This window comes from Rhincodon typus, chromosome 1 (assembly GCF_021869965.1).
Source record: "Rhincodon typus isolate 14 chromosome 1, sRhiTyp1.1, whole genome shotgun sequence".
In the NCBI taxonomy this organism is placed as follows: domain Eukaryota; kingdom Metazoa; phylum Chordata; class Chondrichthyes; order Orectolobiformes; family Rhincodontidae; genus Rhincodon; species Rhincodon typus.
In genome coordinates this window covers 137,886,224-137,909,478 of record NC_063332.1, presented here as the reverse complement: position 1 = coordinate 137,909,478, position 23,255 = coordinate 137,886,224, and the positions used below count along the sequence as shown (strand labels likewise).

The window sequence follows — 23,255 nt, the reverse complement described above, 5'->3', positions numbered from 1 at the left end:
ACCAGCCACACACGCACTGTGGCTACGACAGTAAGTCAGAGGCTTGGATTTCTGTGGTGAGTAACTCACCACCTGTCTCCCTAAAGACTTGCCATCATTTATAAAGTACAAGTTATAAATGTGGTGGAATACTCAATATTTGTCTAAAAGATGCAGCTCCAACAATACACAAGAGGCTTGACACCACTTAGGACAAAGCAGCCTGTTTGATTTGCATCCCATCCGATATCTTTGTTATTCACTGCCTACAGCAACAATACACAGTGGTAGCAAGGTGCCCTGCAGTAACTCATCAAGATTCCTCTTGACAGCACCTTCCAAGCTTGTGATCTGGAAGGACAAGAGCAGAAGATGCATGGAACATAACCTGCAAGCTCTCGAACATCCTGACTTGGAACTGTATTGCCATTCCTTTACTACTGCTGCGTCAAAATCCTGAAACTCCCTTCTTACAACTCTGTGAATGTTCCTACACATTAAGCTCTGTAGCAATTGTAAAAGGAAGCTCAGCACCACCTTCTCCATGCAACTGGGGACAAGCAATTGCCATACCTCATAAACAAATAATCAAAAAATGTCAATTTCTGCCTTGAATATGACGATCAATTATTGAACTTCCACAGTTTCTCAGGTAGAGAACTGCCGAGAATCACCATCCTCTGTGAAGAAATTCCTCCTTATTTCTATCCTCAATGAATTACTTCTTAAACCAAGATTGACTCTCCTTTTATACTCACCAACCAGCGGAATCCTCCTATCTACAATCACCCTGTCATGCAATAAGAATGCTTTTTTCCCACCACTCAACCAATTTCATGTCCCTGTTGTTACTCTCCCTTTTATCTCATAAGTTGTAACTATGCTGGCAAGCCTGTAGTATGGCACTTTACAAGCCTTTTGAAAGTGTATCTACACCATATTCACAGACTTATCATCACCAATCTTCATTATTACTTCATCAAACCACTCAGGCAAGTTAGTTAAACATGATTTGCCCTTAACAAATTCATGCTGCCTTTAGATTATTAATCCACAGTTGTCGACGTGGCTGTTAACTTTGTCCCATATTATAATTGCTAAAAGCATTTACTGAGGGTAATCTAGCCTGTGGTTGCCCATTTTTGTTACAGTTTTGCCTGCTAATCAATTTTAACTTACCGATATCAGATCTGTTCTAATCCTATTAAAAATAATTCTTCACTGATTAATTATTCTTTTTCGGGATTGCTCCTTATCCTTTGCTATAGCCAATCCAAACATTATGATGCAATGGTCTCTTTCCACAGATCAATCTCCTACTGACACTTGATTCACTTGGTCCATCTTATTCACGAAGAATCAGATCCAGTAATTTTTTTCCTCATTGGATTGAAAAATTACTGATTCAGAAAATAAATCCTGAATACATAATAAACTCTTGCCTCCCTCTGCTGTTCACATGGTTAGTCTCCAAGTCAATATTTGGATAATTAAATTGGATAGTTCTTTCATCTCATTGAAATTTCCTTACAAGTTTGTTCTTGAATAACTTTCCCACTGGTTCGTGACCACAAACATACTGAGCGATGTAATGATACCTTCATTGTTTCTTCAGTATTACTAAATAGATTTTGAAGACATCCTCTCTCTCCAGCAAGGTAATAAGCTCTTTAATCAATAGTGCTATCATCGTTTTTTCTTTGCTAATTACCTTGTATTCATGATAATACCTAGTTCTGCCCTTTTTTTGAGTCAGGGCTCTGTCACTCGATTATATTTTCACATGGCTATATGTGCCTTTAGCTCAGAAACATATTAACCATATTTCATACATTCATGCAGATGAATAATAAATGCAAGATAAACCTTATTACAATATCATGAATAGATACTTCCTTACAAGAAAGAAAAATCCAAAGGGAGGACCTACCATCTGTGGTAAACTTAGAAGAAACTAAATATAGTATCAAACTTATTGAGAAAACAATTGTGCGAAGGTGAGGAGTCGGTCAGAAGATTGTACAGCATATTAAAATAAAGCAAAAAATGTTTAAAAGATTATTAAGGAGCAAAAAAGTAAAGTACAAGAGAAAGCTAACTAGAAATGTAAGATCGCTTTTCCATAAGTATTTTAAAAAGAAAACAGCTAACAAAGTGAGTCCTGGTCCTATAGAAAGTGCATCTAGAGAATTAATAACAGAAAATTAAGAGATGGCAGTTGAACAGATATTTTGCATCGGTCTTGACTATAGAAAATACAAGAAATATCCCAGAAATAGCTGCAAATCAGGAAATGGAAGGAACTTAAGAAAATTACGTTCACCAGGGAAGTGGTATGAGCAAGTTGTTGGAGTTACAGTCTGACATGTCCTTGGGCTTCAACTTAGGACTTTAAAATACGTGACCAGTGAAATGGTTGGAGCATTGGTTTTAACTTTCCAAAATTCCGTAGACAGTACAATTCACTAAAATATAATTTATTTATTCAAAAAGGGAAATAGAAAGCAGGAAACTACAAGCCAGTTAACTTAACATCCTTCACATGGAAGATGCTAGAAACCATTATTGAAGACATATAGTAGAACTTAAAGTTCAAATTACTTGAGCAATGCCAACATGGTTTCGTGAAAGGGAATCACGTTTAACAAGATTTATTGGAGTTCTTTGAAGGCACTTGCTGTGGATAAAGGGGAACTGGTGAATGTGCTGTACTTAGACCTCCAGAAGAAATTTGATAATGTGCCACATCGAAGGTATTGTAGAAAATAAAAATTCATGGTGTATGGGGTAGCATATTGATATGGATAGAAGTTTGGCTAGCTAACAGGAAACATAGTTAGGCATAAATGGGTCATTTTCCAGTTGGCAAGATGTAGCCAGTGGTATACCACAGGAAATTGTGCAGGGGCCTCACCTTTTCACAATTTATATAAATAGTATTGATGAAGGAAACAAAGGTATGGTTGCTAAATTTGCTGATGATGCAAAATATACATGGAAGTAAACTATGAAGAGGATATGAGGAGTGAGTGCATGAAACAAAGGAACGTAGATAGTTTGAGTGAACCAAGATCTGACAGTGAAGTAATATTGTGGGAAAATCTGAAATTGTCCATTTTGGCAGGAAGACTAAAAAAGCATATGGTCTAAATGGTGAGAGATTATTGGGCTCTGAGATGCACAGGCAACTGGATTTCCTAGTGGATGGATCACGAAAGGTACAGCAACTAATTAGTAAAGCCAATAGAATGTTTTCATTTATTGCAAGGGGAACTGAATATAAAAGTAGGGACAGTTATACAGGACATTGGTGAGATCACATTTGAATGTTTACAGTTTTTGTCTCCTTATTTAAGAAAGGATGTAAATGCATTGGAAACAGTTCAGAGAAGATGGATTAGATAATACATGGAGTGTGTTGTTCATCTTGTAAGAATGGTTCGGAGAGGCTAGGTTTGTTTGCCTGGAGTTTAGTAGAGCAAGAGGTAACTCTCCAATAATTTGCCGACCACAGAAGTAAGACTAACTGGTCTGTAATTCCTAGGATTATCCCTATACCCTTTCTTGAACAAGGGAGTGACATTTGCCACCCTCCAATCATCTGGTATTACTCCAGTGGACAGTGTGGACGCAAAAATCATCGCCAAAGGGGCAGCAATTTCTTCCCTTGCTTCTCGTAGAAATCTTGGGTATAACCTTTCTGGCCTAGAGGACTTATCTATCCTCATGTTTTTCAAAATTTCTAGCACATCCTCCTTCCTAACATCTACCTGTTCAAACATATCTGCCTGTTTCATGCTGTCCTCACAAACATCTAGGTCCCTCTCACTGGTGAATATTGAAGCAAAGTATTCATTAAGGACTTCCCCTACCTCCTCTGACTCCAGGCACAAGTTCCCTCCACTATCCCTGATTGGTCCTAACCTCACTCTGGCCATCGTCTTGTTCCTCACATAAGCATAGAACGCCTTGGGGTTTTCCTTGATCCCACCTGCCAAGGCTTTTTCATACCCCCTTCTAGCTCTCCTTAAGTCTTTTCTTCAGTTCCTTCCTGGCTACCTTCGAACCCTCTAGAGCCCTGTCCGATCCTTGCTTCCTCAACCTTAAGTATGCTTCCTTCTTCTTCTTGACTAGATGTCCCACATGTCTTGTCATCCAAGGTTCCTTCACCTTACCATCCCTTCCTTGCCTCAGTGGGACAAACCTATCCAGTACTCGTAGCAACTGCTCCCTGAACAACGTCCACATTTCTGTCATGCATTTCCCTGAGAACATCTGTTCCCAACTTATGCTCTGCAGTTCTTGCCTAATAGCATTGTAATTCCCCCTCCCCCAATTAAATACTTTCCCATACCATCTGCTCCTATCCCTCTCCATGACTATAGTAAAGGTCAGAGAGTTGTGATCACTATCACCGAAATGCTCTCCCACCGAGAGATCTGACACCTGGCCTGGTTTGTTGACAAGCACCAAATCCAATATGTTCTCCCCTCCAGTCGGCCTCTTTGTGAACTTTATAAATGACTTGGATGAGGGAGTGGAAGGATGGTTTAGTAAGTTTGCCGATGACACAAAGGTTTGTGGATTGTGGACAGCGTGGAGGGCTGTTGTAGGTTACAATAGGACATTGACAGGATGCAGAACTGGGTAAAGAAGTGGCATATGGAATTCAACACAGAAAAGTGTGAAGTGATTCATTTTGTAAGTTCAAATTTAAATGCAGAATACAGGGTTAATGGCAGGATTCTTGGCAGTGTGGAGGAACAGAGGGATCTTTGGATCCACGTCCATAGATCCCTCAAATTTGCTACCCAAGTTGATAGGGTTGTTAAGAAGGTGTATGGTGTGTTGGCTTTCATTGGCAGGGGGATTGAGTTTAAGAGCTGTGAGGTTGTGCTGCAGCTCTATAAATCCCTGGTTAGACCACACTTGGAATATTGTGTTCAGCTCTGGTCGCCTCATTACAGGAAGGATGTGGAAGCTTTAGAGAGGGTGCAGAGGAGATTTACCAGGATGCTGCCTGGACTGGAGGGCAGGTCTCATGAGGAAAGGTTGAGGGAGCTAGGGTTTTTTTCATTGAAGCGAAGAAGGATGAGAGGTGACTTGATAGAGGTGTACAAAATGATGAGTGGCATAGATTGAGTGGATAGCCAAGATGTTTTCCCAGGGTGGAAGTGACTATTACAAGGGGTCATAATTTTAAGGTGATTGGAGGAAGGTCTCAGGGAGATGTCAGAGGTAGGTTCTTTACACAGAGAGTAGTGGGCATGTGAAATGTGTTGCCAACAGTGGTAGTGGAGTCAGATACATTAGAGACATTTAAGCGACGCTTGGATATGCACATGGATGATGGTGTAATGTAGGCTATACAGGGTAGTTTGATCTTAGTAGGATAATAGGTTGGCACAACATCGTGGGTCGAAGAGCCTGTACTGTACTGTACTGTTCTATGTTCTTTGTAACTTGATTTAAAACAATAAGATCCTGAGGAGTCTAAACAAAAAGAAAACTAAATAAAGACAAGCAACACAGTGGCTCAGTGGTTAGCACTGCTGCCTCAGCACTAGGGACCTGGATTTGATTCCACCTTTGGGTGACTGTCTGTTTAGAGTCTGCGTGGGTTTCCTCCTGGTACTTTGATTTCCTTCCACCGTTTAGAGATGTGCAGTTTAGGTGGATTGGCCATGCTAAATTTCCCATAGTGTGCAGGCTATGTGAGTTAGCCTTGGGAAATGCAGGGTTTCAAGGATGGGACGGGGTGCTGGTGGGTCTGGATTGGATGCTCTCCACAGGGTCAGTGTGGGCCCAAAGGGCCGAATGGCCTGCTTCCACGCTGTAAAGATTCTATTTTGAAAAAAAGGTTAAATATCATTTCTGGAGTAGACTAGAGGGTAATGAAATAATTCAATTCACCTCTCCCTCTTGCTCGTGGCACTTCAGATCGCCCTACCATTTGATGAAAGATAGAAAACAATTGACCTATTTTTGATTCTTTTTGTGATGTAAATTATAACCAATTGGATTCTGTTGAATTTGGTTGATTTCTGATCTGAGTCAAGTTTTAATCATCAATATAATCGTCTAGAAAAGTCTCATTCTGCTTTTAATTTTATATCAATAATAATCATATAGGCATTTTAAAAATTTTATTTTATAAATATATTGCACAAACATAATATTTAAATAATTTCATTAGCTTTCATTGATTTTCTATCTTAAATATACAATTACTGCATAAATACATAATATCCATCTCTTTCTTCCTAAGGAATTGCATGAAATAAAAACTACACAAAGTCAATTCTGGTTATGAAAAATAGAAACGTAATGGGAGATGCTTTTCCCATTACAAGTCCTTGCAACATGTGAATGAAGAAGTTTGATTAATGACTGAAATTGAACTCCAATGAAAGACCAATCTTCTCACACATTGTTCAAATACAAAAGCTGATAAATTTTTTGAAATATCTGACAATTTGAATAGTTGTGTGCCTTCTGTACAAAGTTTTAAGTCCTCTTGTGGTTAAATATTATTATGGCCAGATGCCCTCAATAGCAAAGACTCCTTGAAACAAAGCCACATTATCTGTTGTCCAATACCAACAGCTAATGGTCAACCAGTTTGAATGTTGCATTGGAATCTGGAACTCATCATTGGGACACGCTCATTTTGCAGTTTAGGATAAATGAGCCCCATATAACACAAAGCTTAGAGGGAATGTGATAGCATCCCAATTTCCATAAACAAAATTGAAGAAAATTCATCATCAAAAATAGATGTTCACATATATTATATCATCTTTAGTATATTTTGACTAAAAACGCGATACATCACTGTGACTGAATTGTCTAATTAAGCTGTCAACATAATAAAGGGCAATGCTTGCAATCGCAGATGTTTCATTACTATGCTGGGTAACATCCTCAGTGCAGCCTCCAATGAAGCATCGGTGTGTTTTCCTGCCTGGTTTTTAAAACAAGAGTGGCACACAAGCCCACATCAACCCTACGACAACTGCTCACCCAAACTAAAGACCCACTCCCTGCCCTGGACAGGACCAATGTCATCTACAAGATCCCCTGCAGAGACTGTGAGAAACACTACATTGGACAAACAGGAAGGAAGCTAACAACAAGGGTACATGAACACCAACTGGCTACAAAAAGACACGACCAATACTCACTCATCTCAATCCACATGGACAAAGAGAACCACCATTTCGACTGGGACAAGACCAAAATCCTGGGACAAGCTAGGCAGAGACAGGCACGAGAATTTCTAGAAGCCTGGCACACCACGAAGCATGCTATTAATAAACACATAGAACTCGACCCCATATACATTCCACTACGAAGGAAAACCGGAAGTGAGGCAATCCAGCTCAACGGACTCCAGAGTTTAAAAACCAGGCGTGAAAACACACCAATGCTTCATCAGAGGCTGCACTGAAGATGTTACCCAGCATGGTAACAAAACATCTGCGATACAAGAAACCAGCTCGGCGAGCCAACCAACCTCAACACCCACAACCCGAGCTACAAATCTACTCCAAAACCTTAGAGAATGCTTGCAATGTTACCAGTATAACTGACTGCTTAGTACAAACTCTTGGGAATCTAATTTGGTCTAAATATAAGACTAACTATGAAAATAAATGTATTGAGAGGGAGAAAAAACTGTCTTTGGAGTGGCTTATCATTTACATATCATTGCAAAAGGCATAGCAAAAGTTTTCCAAGTCTTTATTTTTGTAATATGATTGACCAGTATCAGAATGTACATTCCTTAAATTACAGCAACTGATTTTTTTTTCTCTCACCACCACATTGAGTCTTGAGATTAAGCAAACTTGTAACGAAGTTTGAAACATTGATATACAAGTCTGCAACAAGCTTTGGCTGACATTCAATATTTTTGTTAAATATCATGAACCCATCTATTTTTAAGATTTGCAATTGAGTTTGGTCCTGTACTTTATAAGCACATGCTAAAAGGTGGAATAACATTTGATTCTGTTATTTTACATTGCAACTGAAGTAACTTCTAGCCCCATACAAATCAGACAAAAACAATGAACGATGTATAAATCTCCAGTCTCCGCTGCTATTCAAACCAAATATAACAATAGATGAGCCAAATAAAGGTCAACAAAAATCTTAGGTGACCAAAGACACAGTTACCTACAGGTTAAGAAGTGTGTCTTAGGCAAAGGTTAGCGGCAGCAGACGGGTGCTGGGAGAGGATGGGGGGTGGTGGGGGAAAGGACAATGTCCCGTTTTACACATTCATCCATCCCTGGATTTTATTTAACTGTTTGGAGAGCGAACAGGTTGACAGAAGTTAGGACGATTAATGCTGGGAGCAGCAAACAAAAAAACAGTAAAGGAATTAAGGGTTATGGTGAGTGGGCGGGTAAGTGGAGCTGAGTCTCAAAAAGATCAGCCATGGTCTTATTAAATAGCGGGGCAGGCTCGAGGGGCCGGTTGGCCTACTCCTGCTCCTAGTTCTTATGTTCTTATGTTCTTAAAAGAGCTTAGTGTAGAACATTGTTTGAAGTGAACTTACTCGGTTATAAATTGATGATGTACTGACAGGGGTAAATGACTTGCATCACACTTTGGCCTTGTCAACAGCGAATTGTGTAACAATGAATTATCAGAGTCCACTCAGTTTCTCTGTATGTTCTGTATTCTCAGGAGCATTCTACAACATGGTATCCCTTTTAGAAATGTGATGATGATGTAACCAGATGTGAATATATCTCAGGGGTATGATATCACAATTGTTTGGATGCAACAGTGAAGTACCACTACCAGAAACATTTTTGACATTTCCATTGCTAATACTGATAGATTAACATAGTGATAAGCTGACTCATCATAGCAAAACACAATATTCCATTTTGCATATACAATAAATCCTTGGAGTTCAAGAGAACCATAATTGATTGATAACCAAAATTTACTTGGGTGTACAGGGAGGCAATTGTCTAGTGGTATTATCGCTGGACTGTTAATCTAGACACCCAGGTAATGTTCTGGAGATCTGGGTTCAAATCCCGCCACAGCAGATGGTGGAATTTGAATTTAGAACAAAGAACAGGAACAGGCCCTTCGTCCCTCTAAGCCTGCACCGACATGCTGCCCGTCACAACTAATTCCAATTTCCTTCCGGGGACCGTATCCCTCCTATTCATATATTTGTCAAGACACTCTCTAAAGGTCACTATAATATCTGCTTCCACTATCTCCCCCGGCAGCGAATTTCCGGTACCTGCCACCCTCTGTGTAAAAAACTTGCCTTGTATATCACCTTTAAATCTTGCCCCTCGCACCTTAAACCTATGGCCCCTGGTAACTGACTGACCCACCCTGGGAAAAAGCTTCTGACTGTCCAGTCTGTCCATGCCCGTCATAATCTTGTACACCTCTATCAAGTTGCCCCTCAACCTCCATTGTTCCAGTGAGAACAACCCAAGTTTCTCCAATCTCTCCTCATAGCTAATGCCCTCCATACCAGGCAACATCCTGGTAAATCTTTTCTGTACCCTCTCCAAAGCCACCACATCCTTCTGGTAGTGTGGCGACCAGAATTGAACACAATATTCCAAATGTGGCCTTACTGAGGTTCTATTAAGCTGCAACATTAACTGCGAATTTTTAAACTCAATGCCCCAGCCGATGAAGGCAAGCATGCCATATGCCTTGTTGACTACCTTCTCCAACTGCGTTGCCACTTTCAGTGACCTGTGTACCTGTACACCCAGATCCCTCATCCTATCCGTACTTTTAAAGGTTCTGCCATTTACTGTATATTTTCCATCTGGATTCGGCCTTCCAAAATACATTACCTCACATTTTTCCGGATTAAACTCCATCTGCCATCTCTCTGCCCAAGTCACCAACAGATCTATATCCTTCTGTATCTTTTGACGGTCCTCATCGCTACTCACAATTCCACCAACCTTTGTGTCATCGGCAAACTTACTAATCAGACCAGTTACATTTTCCTCCAAATCATATATATATATTACAAACTACAAAGGTCCCCACACTGATCCCTGAGGAATGCCACTAGTCACAGCCCTCCATTCAGAAATGCACCCTTCCACTGCTCCCCTCTGTCATCTCTGACCGAGCCAATCTTTTTTATCCATCTTGCAAGCTCACCTCTGATCCAGTGCAACTTCTGTATCAGCTTGCCATGAGGGACCTTGTCAAAGGTCTTTCTGAAGTCCATGTAGACAACATTTACTGCTTTACCCTCATTGATCATCTTTGCCACTTCCTCAAAAAACTCAACCAAGTTAGTGAGACACGACCTTCCCTTCGGAAAACCATGTCGCCTCTCGCTAATGCACCCAGTGATTGCCAGGTGGGAGTAAATCCTGCCTCGAAGAATCCTCTCCAATAATTTCCCTACCACTGACGTAAGGCTCACCGGCCTGTAATTAGTTGGATTATCCTTGCCACCCTTCTTAAACAAAGGAACAACATTGGTTATTCTCCAATCCTCTGGGACCTCCGCTGTAGCCAGTGAGGATACAAAGATTTCCCTCAAGACCCCAGCAATTTCCCCCTTTGCCTCTCTCAGTATTTTGGGGTATATCCCATTAGACCCTGGGGATTTGTCTACCTTAATGTTTTTCAAGACCCCCAATACCTCCTCCCGTTTGATCTCAACATGACCCAAACTACCTACACATCCTTCCCCAGACTCATCATCCACCAAGTTCTTCTCTATAATGAATACTGACACAAAGTACTCATTTAATCTCTCGCCCATTTCCTCTGGCTCCCTTCCTTGTCCTTGAGTGGGACAACCCTCTGCCTGGCTACCTTCTTGCTCTTTATATATGTATAAAAAGCCTTGGGATTTTCCTTAATCCTGTTGGCCAATGACTTTTCATGACTCCTACGAGCGGCACGGTGGTCAGTGGTTAGCACTACTACCTCACAGTGCCAGGGACCCGGGTTCGATTCCACCCTCGGGTGACTGTGTGGAGTTTGCACATTCTCTCCGTGTCTGCATGGGTTACCTCTGGGTGATCCGGCTTCCTCCCACAGTCCAAAGATGTGCAGGCTAGGTGGATTGGCCATGCTAAATTGCCTGTAGTGTTCAGGGATGTGTAGACTAGGTGAGTTATAGGGGGATGGGTCTGGGAGGGATGCTCTAAGGGTCAGCGTGGACTTGTTGGGCCGAAGGGCCTGTTTCCACTCTGCAGGGATTCAATAAGTAAGTGAACCTTTTGACCCTGCTGACTCCTTGTTTAAGTTTCTTTTGACTTTCCCTGTATTCCACCCTTGCTTCATGTGTTTCCAGCCTCCCAGTCTTGATAAATGCTTCCTTTTTCTTTTTGATTAGGCTCACAATATCTCTTGTTATCCAAGGTTCCCTAAACTTGCCATAGTTATTCTTCATCCTTAAAGGAATGTGCCGATCCTGAGTTCCCAGTAAGTTACACTTGAACGCCTTCCACATACCATATGTTGATTTGGCCTCAAACGTTTGCTTCCAATCTACATTCTTCAGTTCCTGCCTAATATTGTTGTAATTAGCCTTGCCCCAATTTAGCACCTTCACCTGACAACTACACCTATCGTTATCCATCAGTACCTTAAAGCTTACTGAATTGTGATCACTGTTCCCGAGCTGCTCACCTACTGAGATATCGACCACCTGGCCAGGCTCATTCCCCAGTACTAGGTCCAGTATGGCCACTTTCTTAGTTGGACTATCTACATACTGTTTCAAGAAGCCCTTCTGGATGCTCCTTACAAACTCCTCCCCATCCGAGCCCCGGGCACTGAGTCCCAGTCAATATATGGGGAGTTAAAATCACCCACGACAACAACACTGTTACTTTTATATCTTGCCAAAATCTGCCTACATATCTGTTCTTCTATCTACCGCTGGCTGTTGGGAGGCCTACAGTAAACCCCAAACATTATGATTGCACCCTTGCTGTTCCTGAGCTCTACCCATATTGCTTCGCTGTATGAGCTATCCAAGGTGTCGTTCCGCGGTACAGCTGTGATATTCTCCTTAACAAGTAGTGCAACTGCCCCATCCCTTTTATATCCCCCTCTATCCCGCCTGAAACATCTGTATCCTGGAACGTTAAGCTGCCAATCCTGTCCTTCCATTAAGCAAGTCTCTGTAATAGCAACAACATCATACTAATCCAAGCTCTAAGTTTATCTGCCTTACCTGTTACACTTCTTGCATCGAAACAGATGCACTTCAGTCCACCAGATCTACTTTGAATAGCAAACACACCCTGCCTGCTCTTCCTCTCAGTCTCACTGGCCCTATTCTCTAGTTCCCTTTCAGTCCATTCATCTTTGCATTGGTTCCCACCCCCCTGCCAAGCTAGTTTAAATGCTCCCGAGTGACACCAGCAAACTTCCCAGCCCAAATATTTGTACCCCTCTAGTTTAGATGCAACCCGTCCTTCTTGTACAGGTCCCACCTGCCCTGGAAGAGATCCTTGGAAGAGAACTGTCACTTCACAACAGCCCCTCCACAAACCACCTTCTGGAAGCAGTGACTGCACTGATGCAGATCTTCCCCATGTCAGCCAATCAGCATCACCACTTTGCTGCCCTCTTTAATTAAAAAATTGTCGATTGTTGGAAAAGCCCATCTCGTCAGTCATGTCCTTTCGGCAAGAAAACCGCATTCATAACCTGGTCTGGCCTATACGTGACTCCAGGCCCACAGCCATGTGGCTGACACTCAACTGTTCTCTGGGCAATAAATGTTGAATGAATTTTTAAAAATACTTGAAAGAGGATTTCCTAAAAGCTTTTTGATTGGTTTTGAATATCACCCCAGATTCCTCATCAGCAGCATTGTTAAACCATTACCAGAACTTACTGTTTGAACAGTTAAATGTAAAAACAGTGATCCAACTGCCATCGTACCTTAAACCTGGCTGTTTCTCACATCACTGGCCATTTAGCACAATGCAAACTTAAACCAAGCTGAGTCCTGATGAGTTAGAAACCAACAAGAAATGTCAACCGTAGCATTCATCATGAACTCACTGACATACACATTGCAACACATTTTATTAGAAAGAATTACCTGCTTAGATGTAATAAGCCGAGAGGGTTTAACCACAACTTTTCCACTGTTCAAAGACTGGTTTCTCAAGATTAACATTTCAAAATAGACCCCAATTATAGCAAAATATTTTATTGTAAAGGCTGTAAAATTAAAAAGTGCTTCTCAACAAAGTCCTAGTTATAACATTGCACACATTCTTAATAATGCTGATGGCATCATTTGCGCCATATCTGGTAGCACAGTCGCACATACTGAACAGTTAATTCCCACGCAATGACATGTTGTATTTCTATCAATCATATCTGTTGTGTCCTTAATTCTTACAATTCCTACAACGACAAAAATTTGTAATCCAGTTAGTTTGGAGTACATTTCTGAAAGAAACTGATTTTCAAGAATATGTGCAGTTCTTCAAATGAACATCAGGACCATATCACACTGATGCAACTTCAGGGATGCCACCCTGCACCGCTGGTGCCCTCTGTAAGGTTGTTTTTGTCTGTGACACTGGCACAGTTACACTCTCTCTATTTCCAGAGTTTTGACTATTTGAAGTGTTCTTGTCATCCATTTTTTTTTCAGTGTCTGGGCAGTTCTGTACAAAGATGACTCTGTTATATGCTTTCAGCCTTCTCCACAACTGAAAGTAGACTTTACATTGCACATACATGAAGACGAGGCCTCCTGTAAATCCAATGGCAACCACAACCAGTTTTGTCCAAAAAGGCCATTCCAGAATACCTATTTTAAAAAAAAACACATGTTTACACCACAATTATGTTTATTCCTCATGCTTTATTTTCATTTAATCCAAAATTTTCTTTTCATGTATCAGTAAGAAAATGCTAGGATATTGCCAAAGGACATAATAACGTTCCTGAGAAAAGCAGTTGCACATCCCATTTTTTGTATCAGTATCCAAGCTCAATGCTAGATACTTTTGTGGTTAAAGGAACAGAATTTGGCAGCATAAAAAGACTCCTGGTCCTATTACTTTGCATCTGTGGCCCTGTTTGAGGAGGACATTGTTCTTGCTGTTTGTTGTATATCTGTAACTTCTCTGAGTGGGAAATTGCATGAGGAAACTGACTGAATGGCTGACAATTCAGCTGGGATGTTGAAATGATAAGTTTGTGGCAGAGTTACCAGCTGATCTAGTTTTTGGGACAGAGGCTCAGTCCTCCTCAAACAGGGCCACAGATGCAAAGTAATAGGACCAGGGGTCTTTTTATGCTGCCAAATTCTGCTTCTTTAACCACAAAAGTATCTAGCATTGAGCTAGGATGCTGATATAACAAATGGGATGTGCAACTGCTTTTCTCAAGAGCGTCATTATGTCCTTTGGCAACAAGCGACCAGTCAGGGAAGAAGTCAGGAAGTTAAAAATCTTGAACGTTGCTAAAAGGAGATTAGAAGCTGAAGCTTTTTGTCTTGCACTGATCAGACTTAGGACAGAAGAAACAACATTATAAAAAGGAGACATTATTGTCTACAAAATTTGAAGAGAATGCAGACTGGACCATAATTGGCATGGGGTTGCCACAAAAACAATTAACTGTCAATCTCAATTCTCAAACAGGCAGGTAGAATCTGATTGGTCAGAGTATTGCCATGGAAGATACAGGATTTGGTTGTTTCCATGACCCCCTTTTCTGAAAAAATTGCAATGTATGTACAAATTCCTTTTGCCTATGTAAAACAGGGTGCTAAGTATTTAAGTATGTCACTTCTAGCACACACAAATACATCAGTCTGCAAACTTGCCTGATCATTTTAAATTAGTTCCTGGTATAAATCTGAGCCCGCTCAGGAGTATTCAATAGTTGAATTGCATCCAATGGTGGATATACTTTTTCTGAGGCTTGCAAGCACAGCACAGTTCGTGATATTTCTTTATTTCAAGTCTATTTTTTGTGCCCTTGTTTTGGTGAGTGCAAGATGAAAAGCTTTAACTTCTAATTTCCTTTTTGCAATGTCTATGTTCTATACAACCAAGCAGTTTTTTTAACAATCACTTTTCTGCATTAATGATATTATCATCTCCCTTAGAGATGACGGGAGGCATAAACTAAATTTAGGGTAGGTGGGCTGGAAGAGAAATTGAACATTATGCTGTTGAAACATATGAGTCAGCTTACAGACCAGCTCCTATGGTACCACTGGGCTGACACTTCACCATCAGGGTCAGAAACCTAAGTTGGCAACCTCCTAACTTGGCAGACACTGACTTGTAAAACTGGCCACCACATGACCTATATTCACTCTGAGTAGGAGAGAACAATATTACAAGGAGCTCACTGACTCTGGGATCAGTCTGAATACATCCATAGTGATGGGTAAGTACTGAAGTGGGTTGTTTAGAAGGTCTGCTTTGGTTCTCTGGGATTCTGTCCCAATTGTGTTAAATGTTATCAGGCCCTTGAGCCCTCATCCATCACAGTCCTTCACCATGTCATTCACACCCTATGCCATCTCTACGCTCCTATGCCATCTCTTTCTGTTGAAGTTGTTCCTGGATAGTTTTATTATGAATACGTTTCTGAGGTCCATGATTTATTATTGAATTAGATCAGCAGGAGTTTTTTTACTCAGGTAAGGTTTGTGTTTGTTTTGATTGATTGACATTTTAAGAGGTTGTCATAATTATTTGTTATTTGATCTGTTTCTTTCAACTTCTATGACCCAGATCGCAACCTGGTGAGAATGGCAGAAGTGATCAGAAATCCCCAAGTCCTGTCCCTGAACATGGCATCTCCTACATTTGCATCAGGGGTGGGAGTGTGATGCGCCATGCTTTGCAAATGAGGTTTTGTGGCCTCTGGCCCTTTAAATAATCAGCTGCTTGCACTCAAATCTGATTTTGGCACCCCGATAGAGTGAAACTCAAAGGGTGCAGATTAGACCTATTCAGAGCAAGTCTGCACTTTGTGGAGTAGTTCGGATATCTGTTGGAGATAAGAAACCTCTTTGGATTTGGTCCTGGAACATGGTGGATGCAGAAGCCCTTTATAATTCTCAAAAGTACCACAGAATCACAGAATTGTTGCGCTACAAGGAAAGGCCATTGGGCATGATTATTTAAATAGAAAAAATGCTCTCTTTGAATGCCTCAATAGAATCTGCCTCAACCAACTTACAGGCAGTGGATTCTAGAGTAGAAACCCTCGCTGTATGATAAGGTTTCCTCTCACATCACATTTACTTCTTTCGTAAATCATTTTAAAACTGCGCTCTTGTTCCTAATTGTTCCTAAAGTTTTTCCCCCTTTATCCTGTTCAGACTGCTCAAAATTTTGAAATCTTTGATCCAATCTCCTCTTAGTCTTTTCCTCTCCCAGGAAAATTATCTTACCTTCTCCAATGTTTCCTCACAGCTGAAGCTTCTCATCCCTGGAAACATTTTCATGAATCCCTTCGAGATACTGTCCTATATGTTCACATGCTTCCTAAACTGTCGTATCTTGGGCTGCACACAATACTCCAGTTGAGTTCCAACTAATGTTATATACAGATTCAGCAAAACCTTCCCAGTCTTGTAATCACTGTCATTATTAATAGAACGTACGATATCCTACGTGAACTGCTATTTCCACCTGTCCCGCCACATTTAACTGCTTATTTATACGTAAATCCAGGTCTTTCTGCTTATGTACACCCTTTAGAATAGTACCCGTTATTTTGTATTGTCACTCCGTGTTCTTTCTACCAAAACATATCACTTTACACTTCTCCATATTGAACTTCATCTTCCTTCTATCCATCTACTTTACCAGCTTGTCAATTTCCCTTTGAAATTCTACACTGTTCTCCTCACAGTTTACAATGCTTCCAAAATTTGTATCACCTACAAACTCTGAAACTGTCTCCTGCACTGCAAGATGTAGACTATTAATAAAAATGGTTCCAGGGCTGACTCCTGGGAATTGCTACCATAAATCTTCCTCCAGCCTGAAAAATACCCATTAACACTCTCTTTCCCATCACTTAGCCAATTTTATAACAAAGTTGCCACATGATCCCTGTTATGCTGTGAGTTGTCACATTTGTCACACGACTGTTGAAGCACACTGTATTGATTGTCTTTTGGAAGTCCATGCTCACAACATCAACCGCATTAACCTCGTCAAACCAGTCTGTCGCCTCTTCAAAGACTTTTGGAAGTTAGTTAAATATGAGTTTCCCTTAAGAAATCTATGCTGGCCCTTCCAAACTAACTGATATTTATCCATGTGACTAGTAATTCTATCACAAATTACCGTTTCTAGAAATTTCCCCATTAACAAAGTTAAATTGACTGCTTTGTAACTGCTGAGCTTGTCCTTACAACCTTTACTGAACAAGGGCGTAATGTTTGCAATGCTCCAGTCAGCTTAAACCATTCTACATGTCTATCCCACCACCCCCTGCATCCCCACCATGTCCGGGGAAGTCTTAAAGATTATGGCCAGTTTGTCTGCAATTTCGATTTTCGTTTCCTTCAATATCTTTTCTTGCATTGCATCTTGTTTAGGTGCCTTTTCAACTCTTGAGTATCAACGGCTTATTCAATATCTCTGGCTTATCAGTTTTGGATGCTTCTAGTTTCTCCTTGTCACTATGTCTGGGTAACATCTCTTTCCTTGGTAAAACACAGATGCAAAACATTCATTTAATAGCTCAGCTATGCTCTTGGCTTCCATATATAAATCTCCTTTCGGATCCCTTATTGACCTTGCTCCTCTTTTTATTATTTATGGTCCTGTAGATATTTTGGAATTTCCTATGAAGAAAGCTGCCAGTTCTTTTTCATAATACCTCAGCTTCTTTTATTTGCTCCTCACTTCCCTTCTGAAGATTTTGTTTCCTGCTTGGTTTTCAATTATATTTCCTCCCTGACACCCATCAAAAGCACAGCTATTACTTTATCTTAATTTCTATCTCCTTTTCTATCAAGAGATTTGTTAGCAGTACCTTTCCCTCTTGAGTGAATATATCTGATTGGAATCAAACCATCTCTTTTTTTGACGGAAGCCTACTATTCAACTACAGTTTCCCCTCCCAATATTTGGGTCCGGTCAATTTGGTCAGGCTCCATTCTTACCCCATTGAAATCAGCTTTCCTCTGCTTAATTATTCTTACCCTGGATTGTTCATTATCCTTTTCTACTGCCAACCTAAAACCTGCCACCTAAATCTTCCTCTACTGACCCTTGGTCTACGTGGATCACCTTGTTCCCAAGAACTAAATCTAGTAGTGACTTCTTTATTGGATGGAACACATACTGGTGTAGAAAATTCTCTTGAATATAATCTAAGAACATGTATACATTGCTGCCCTTACACTACCACCATTCTAGTCTATGTTTGATTAATTAAAGTCCCCCATTGTAACTAGTATATAAAATTTGTTTCTAGACATCCTTTCCACTAGTTGGTGGTCTGGTTTTTAGTTTGAGCTGCCCTTAAATACTCTGACATCCACTTTCTCCGGTACTGCAATACTCTCCTTAACCAGTTTTGCTAACCTTTCTCCTTTTCTGCATCTTTAAACGCCTCTGGAGCCAGCCTGCTTCCACAAAAATCTGGCCTATTGTGGTCACTGGCAATGTATAAACATAGTGACCTCTAAGTGACTTGTTGAAATTTACTCCAGACAATGGGAGTCTAGCTTGTTGTTGGGAGAAACAATAAAAGTCCTGCTTTATCTCCTTTGGGAAAGCCTAATGAATTAAGTTTCAGATAGAGGGTTCCGAGGATGGAAATATCATCCCCTGCAAAGCTGCAACCAGTCTGAGACTGGAGGGTCTTCACTATAGGCAGCACAATTAGCTTAGAGTTTGCAGCTGCGAGCAATGTACCCACCAAAGGCCCAAAATCAGTGAGGCAACCCATGACATAGGTGAGTGAAGATGGACGAGATGTTGATGGGAGAGTGAGAAGAGAGGGGTCTAAGAGCAGATGAGTGGTTCTTGGCACAGTGTCTTTGAATAAGCATGCCTCCCACTGCCTGCCGCTACCACTCCCTAACCTTGGTGTATTGAGCAGTCATTACATCTGTTACAGCCAGCACATTTAGACTGCTCCAATTAATAAAATACTTACTGACAAGTAAAAATAAGAAAGGAATAGTTTATAATTGAAATATCAAGTCCATTTCATTTAGTTATAATCTTTCTCCATGTGTATTGTAATCAGTGTCTCTCCCATCAGTAAATGATCGATAGCTGTTCTCTGCCTGTCTATTTAAACATTCAAAACAGATTTCTATGTATCATTTGAATAAGTATCATCTGTATCTAAGAATTTTAGTTTTAGACAAAACATACAAAGCATAGCTTACTGATTTATGGTTGCAAATGAAGGTTGCTCTGAATGTGGGAGCAAAATAAGAACATAAGAACATATGAACTAGGAGCAGGAGTAGGCCGTCTGGCCCTTCGAGCCTGCTCCGCCATTCAATAAGATCATGGCTGATCTTTTCATGGACTCAGATCCACTTACCCACGTTCTCACCGCAACCCTTAATTCCTTTATTGTTCAAAAAAAATCTACCTTTTCTTTAAAAACGTTTACTGAAGTAGCGTCAACTACTTCACTGGGCAAGGAATTCCATAGATTAACAACCCTCTGGGTGAAGAAATTCCTTCTCAATTCAGTCCTAAATCTGCTCCCTCTAATCTTGAGGCTATGCCCTCTTGTCCTAGCTTCACCTGCCAGTGGAAACATCCGCTCTACTTCTATCTTATCTATTCCCTTCATAATTTTATATGTTTCTATAAGATTCCCCCCTCAATCTTCTGAATTCCAATGAATATAATCCCAATCTACTCAGTCTCTCCTCATAAGCCAACCCCCTCAACTCCGGAATCAACCTAGTGAACCTCCTTTGCACCCCCTCCAGTGCCAATACATCCTTTCTCAAGTAAGGAGACCAAAACTGCACACAATACTCCAGGTGTGGCCTCACCAGCACCTTGTACAGCTGCAACATAACCCCTCTGCTTTTAATGTCGATCCCTTCAGCAATGAAGGACAGAATTCCACTTGCCTTCCTAATTACTTGTTGTACCTGCACACCTACCTTCTGTGATTCATGCACAAGGACACCCAGGTCCCTCTGCATAGCAGCATGCTGCAACTTTTTACCATTCAAGTAATAATCCTTTTTACTATTACTCCTACCAAAATGTATGACTTCACATTTATTTACATTGTATTCCATCTGCCAGACCTTTGCCCACTCACTCAATGTATCTATGTTCCTCTGCAAAGTTTCACAGTCCTCTGCACACTTTGCTCTGCCACTCATCTTAGTGTCATCTGCAAACTTTGACACCCTTCACGTGGTCCCCAACTCCAAATCATCTATATAAATTGTAATAATTGCTGTCCCAACATCGATCCCTGAGGCACACCACTAGTCACTGATTGCCAGCTAGAATAGCACTCATTTATCCCCACTCTTTGCTTCCTGTTAGTCAACCAATCCTCTATCCATGCTAATACTTTACCCTTAATGCCATGCATCCTTATCTTACGCAGTAGCCTCTTGTGCGGCACCTTGTCGAAGGCCTTTTGGAAATCTAGGTACACCATATCCACTGGGTCCCCATTGTCCACCTTGCTCGTAATGTCTTCATAGAATTCCAAAAGATTTGTCAAGCATGACCTGCCTTTCATGAACCCATGCTGCGTCTGCCCAACGGGACAATTTCTAACAAGATGCCTTGCTATTTCTTCCTTGATAATAGACTCAAGCATCTTTCCCACAACAGAGGTTAAGCTAACCAATCTATAATTCCCCATCTTTTGTCTACTTCCCTTTTTAAACAGTGGCATCACATTTGCTGTTTTCCAATCTGCTGGCACTGCCCCAGAGTCCAGCGAATTTTGGAAAATTACCGCCAGTGCACCTGCTATTTCTCCCGCCATCTCTTTTAGTACCCTGGGATGCATTCCATCAGGGCCAGGAGACTTACCAATCCTTAGCTCCATTAGCTTGCCCAACAAGTAATCTGATATCTTTTCAGTTACTGTTATGGAGCATGTCACCAGGGAGATCAGTCTGAGGATTACTTGAAATGCAGTGTTGGGATTACAAATTCAGATCCTGGGCATCAAGAATATTTCAGAACTTTCTGCATCTTTGCACATTCCCTCTCACCAATCTGTTAAAACACTCGAGCTCCTCAATCTTTGCAAAGGGTTCTGTATTTAGTTCGAGCTCTTTGGTTGTTTTGCCCCATTGGATTGCAAATCCATGAACTTGGAACAATTTTGTTTTAAGTGCAATATGAATGGCATATAAACACCTGGAAGTAATTCATTTTGGTATCACACAAAATTAATATAAGGACGTCAGACACACTTCCAGAACATGATAACTGAATGGATAATTTCTGAGTTGAGTCTCGCATATTAGGAGATCATCATCTCAGGCAATGTGTTATGATATCCTGCTATGTGGACTAGCAGCTGTGATTCCCCATCACCATGGCAAATTTGCACAGCTATCCCTCCATTTCCAAAAAACTTATTCTTACCATTGTCATTACCCTTTTTGATCTCCTCTGCTGTTCGGTCTATCAGGACATACAAAGACCACGCAACACATGTGATAGCCACAATGTGGAAGATGACAGAGCAGACAATCTTCCTCCTCTCACTTGTTGAAATCTGCAGCTTTTCCCACTGGGAGAAACAGAAGATAGAGAAAGACAGAAAATGAATCTTGTGATTAAAGATAATTTTCTGACTATGCAATGCAATGCTTCAAAATTGCTGGGAAGATGGAATGAATGCTATTAAATGCAGACTTTTCCAACAAATGGTCCATGTTCCATTAGGGGTTCCTAAGTGCTGCTGTTCTGAATACAGAGAAATATGACTGCATTTTGAAATGACCTGCCCTTCCAGATGCTGGTCCTCTCTTGCGTTTGCTGCTGTTAGACTCACAAGTAAGAGAAACAATGTGCGATTGGAGGAGCAGCAAGCTGCATGATGTGAGTGTTTTCACTCAGCCCAAGACGTGAAGTCACGGCCACAGACTGCAAGGCTTCCAGGGAGGTAGGAATTTTATGAGGAGGGGAAATGAGTGTCAGACAGTGAGAATGACTGGGGAAGTGGAGAGTGTGTTAAGAGTGAGATAGGTGTGTGGGAAGAGTGAGTTACGGAGGGTGGGTGGGTGGTGAGTAGGTGAGTCATGGGAGTGGGTTCGTGAGTGAGCGAAAGGGGTGGTGAGTAAGCGAGTGTCAGATGAGTGAATGAGTGACAGAGCTGGCTGCACAAGTGGTTGACTAGATTAGTGGGACACAGCCAGACACACACTCACTTTTCCTCTTCTCTTCTTCACTCCCCCTCACGCCCACCATGAAGGCTTATCCACAAAGCAGGGACACCACCCACGCCCTCCACCTCCTCCAAAACTTCCGATTCCCTGGTCCCCAACACCTCATCTTTACCATGGACGTCCAGTCCCTATATACTTGCATTCCGCATGCAGATGGCCTAAAGGCCCTCCGCTTCTTCCTGTCCCGCAGGCCCGGCCAGTCCCCCTCCACTGACACCCTTGTCCGCTTAGCTGAACTTGCCCTCACCCTTAACACTCTTGTCCTTCAATTCCTCCTACTTCCTACAGACAAAGGGGGTGGCCATGGGTACCCGCATGGGCCCAAGCTATGCCTGCCTCTTTGTAGGATACATGGAACAATCCCTCTTCTGAAGCTACACTGGCCCTAAACCCCACCTCTTTCTCCGTTATATCAGTGACTGTATCGGCGCTGTCTCAAGTGATCGGGGCGTGGAATGCATTGCCGGAGGGGGTAGTGGAGTTGGCGTTATTAGGAGCATTTAAGTGGCTATTAAATAGGCATATGGATGATAGTATAAGGTAGGGGTGGAGGTTAGATAGACCTTAGGATTAGGGTAAAATTTCAGCACAACATTGTGGGCTGAAGGGCCTGTACTGTTCTGTGTTCCATGTTCTATCTCAGTAATGGGGAAGAACAATTGCCCACAATGAGTGGAAGAAGAAGACAAAGACGAGTGTGATGCCATAGTTAATGAGGTGAGTTTGTGATGATAGTGTGAGAAAACTCTCTGAGCCTGTCAGAGAGAAAACCTCTGTACCACATAACAAAAATGACAGTTTTCTAGTATAATTCAGCCCGTGGTATCTACTACTAGGTGTCCCTTTACACATTTAAGCGTTTGTATGACTGGAAGTC

At 41.3% G+C, this 23,255-nt stretch overlaps 1 protein-coding gene across 1 annotated transcript in view; it reads right to left on the bottom strand.

The window, feature by feature from the left end:
* Nucleotides 1-13,233: 13,233 nt before the first annotated feature.
* LOC109933930 (E3 ubiquitin-protein ligase MARCHF1-like) overlaps nucleotides 13,234-23,255 on the bottom strand; it is a 34,964-nt gene continuing 24,942 nt past the window's right edge. The window contains exons 4-5 of the mRNA XM_048607734.1: nucleotides 21,573-21,720; nucleotides 13,234-13,792 (exon numbers count right to left, since the gene is read on the bottom strand). Of these exons, the coding sequence (XP_048463691.1) occupies nucleotides 13,485-13,792; nucleotides 21,573-21,720 (456 nt within the window). The 3' untranslated portion in view covers nucleotides 13,234-13,484. The remainder of the gene's footprint in view (nucleotides 13,793-21,572; nucleotides 21,721-23,255) is intronic.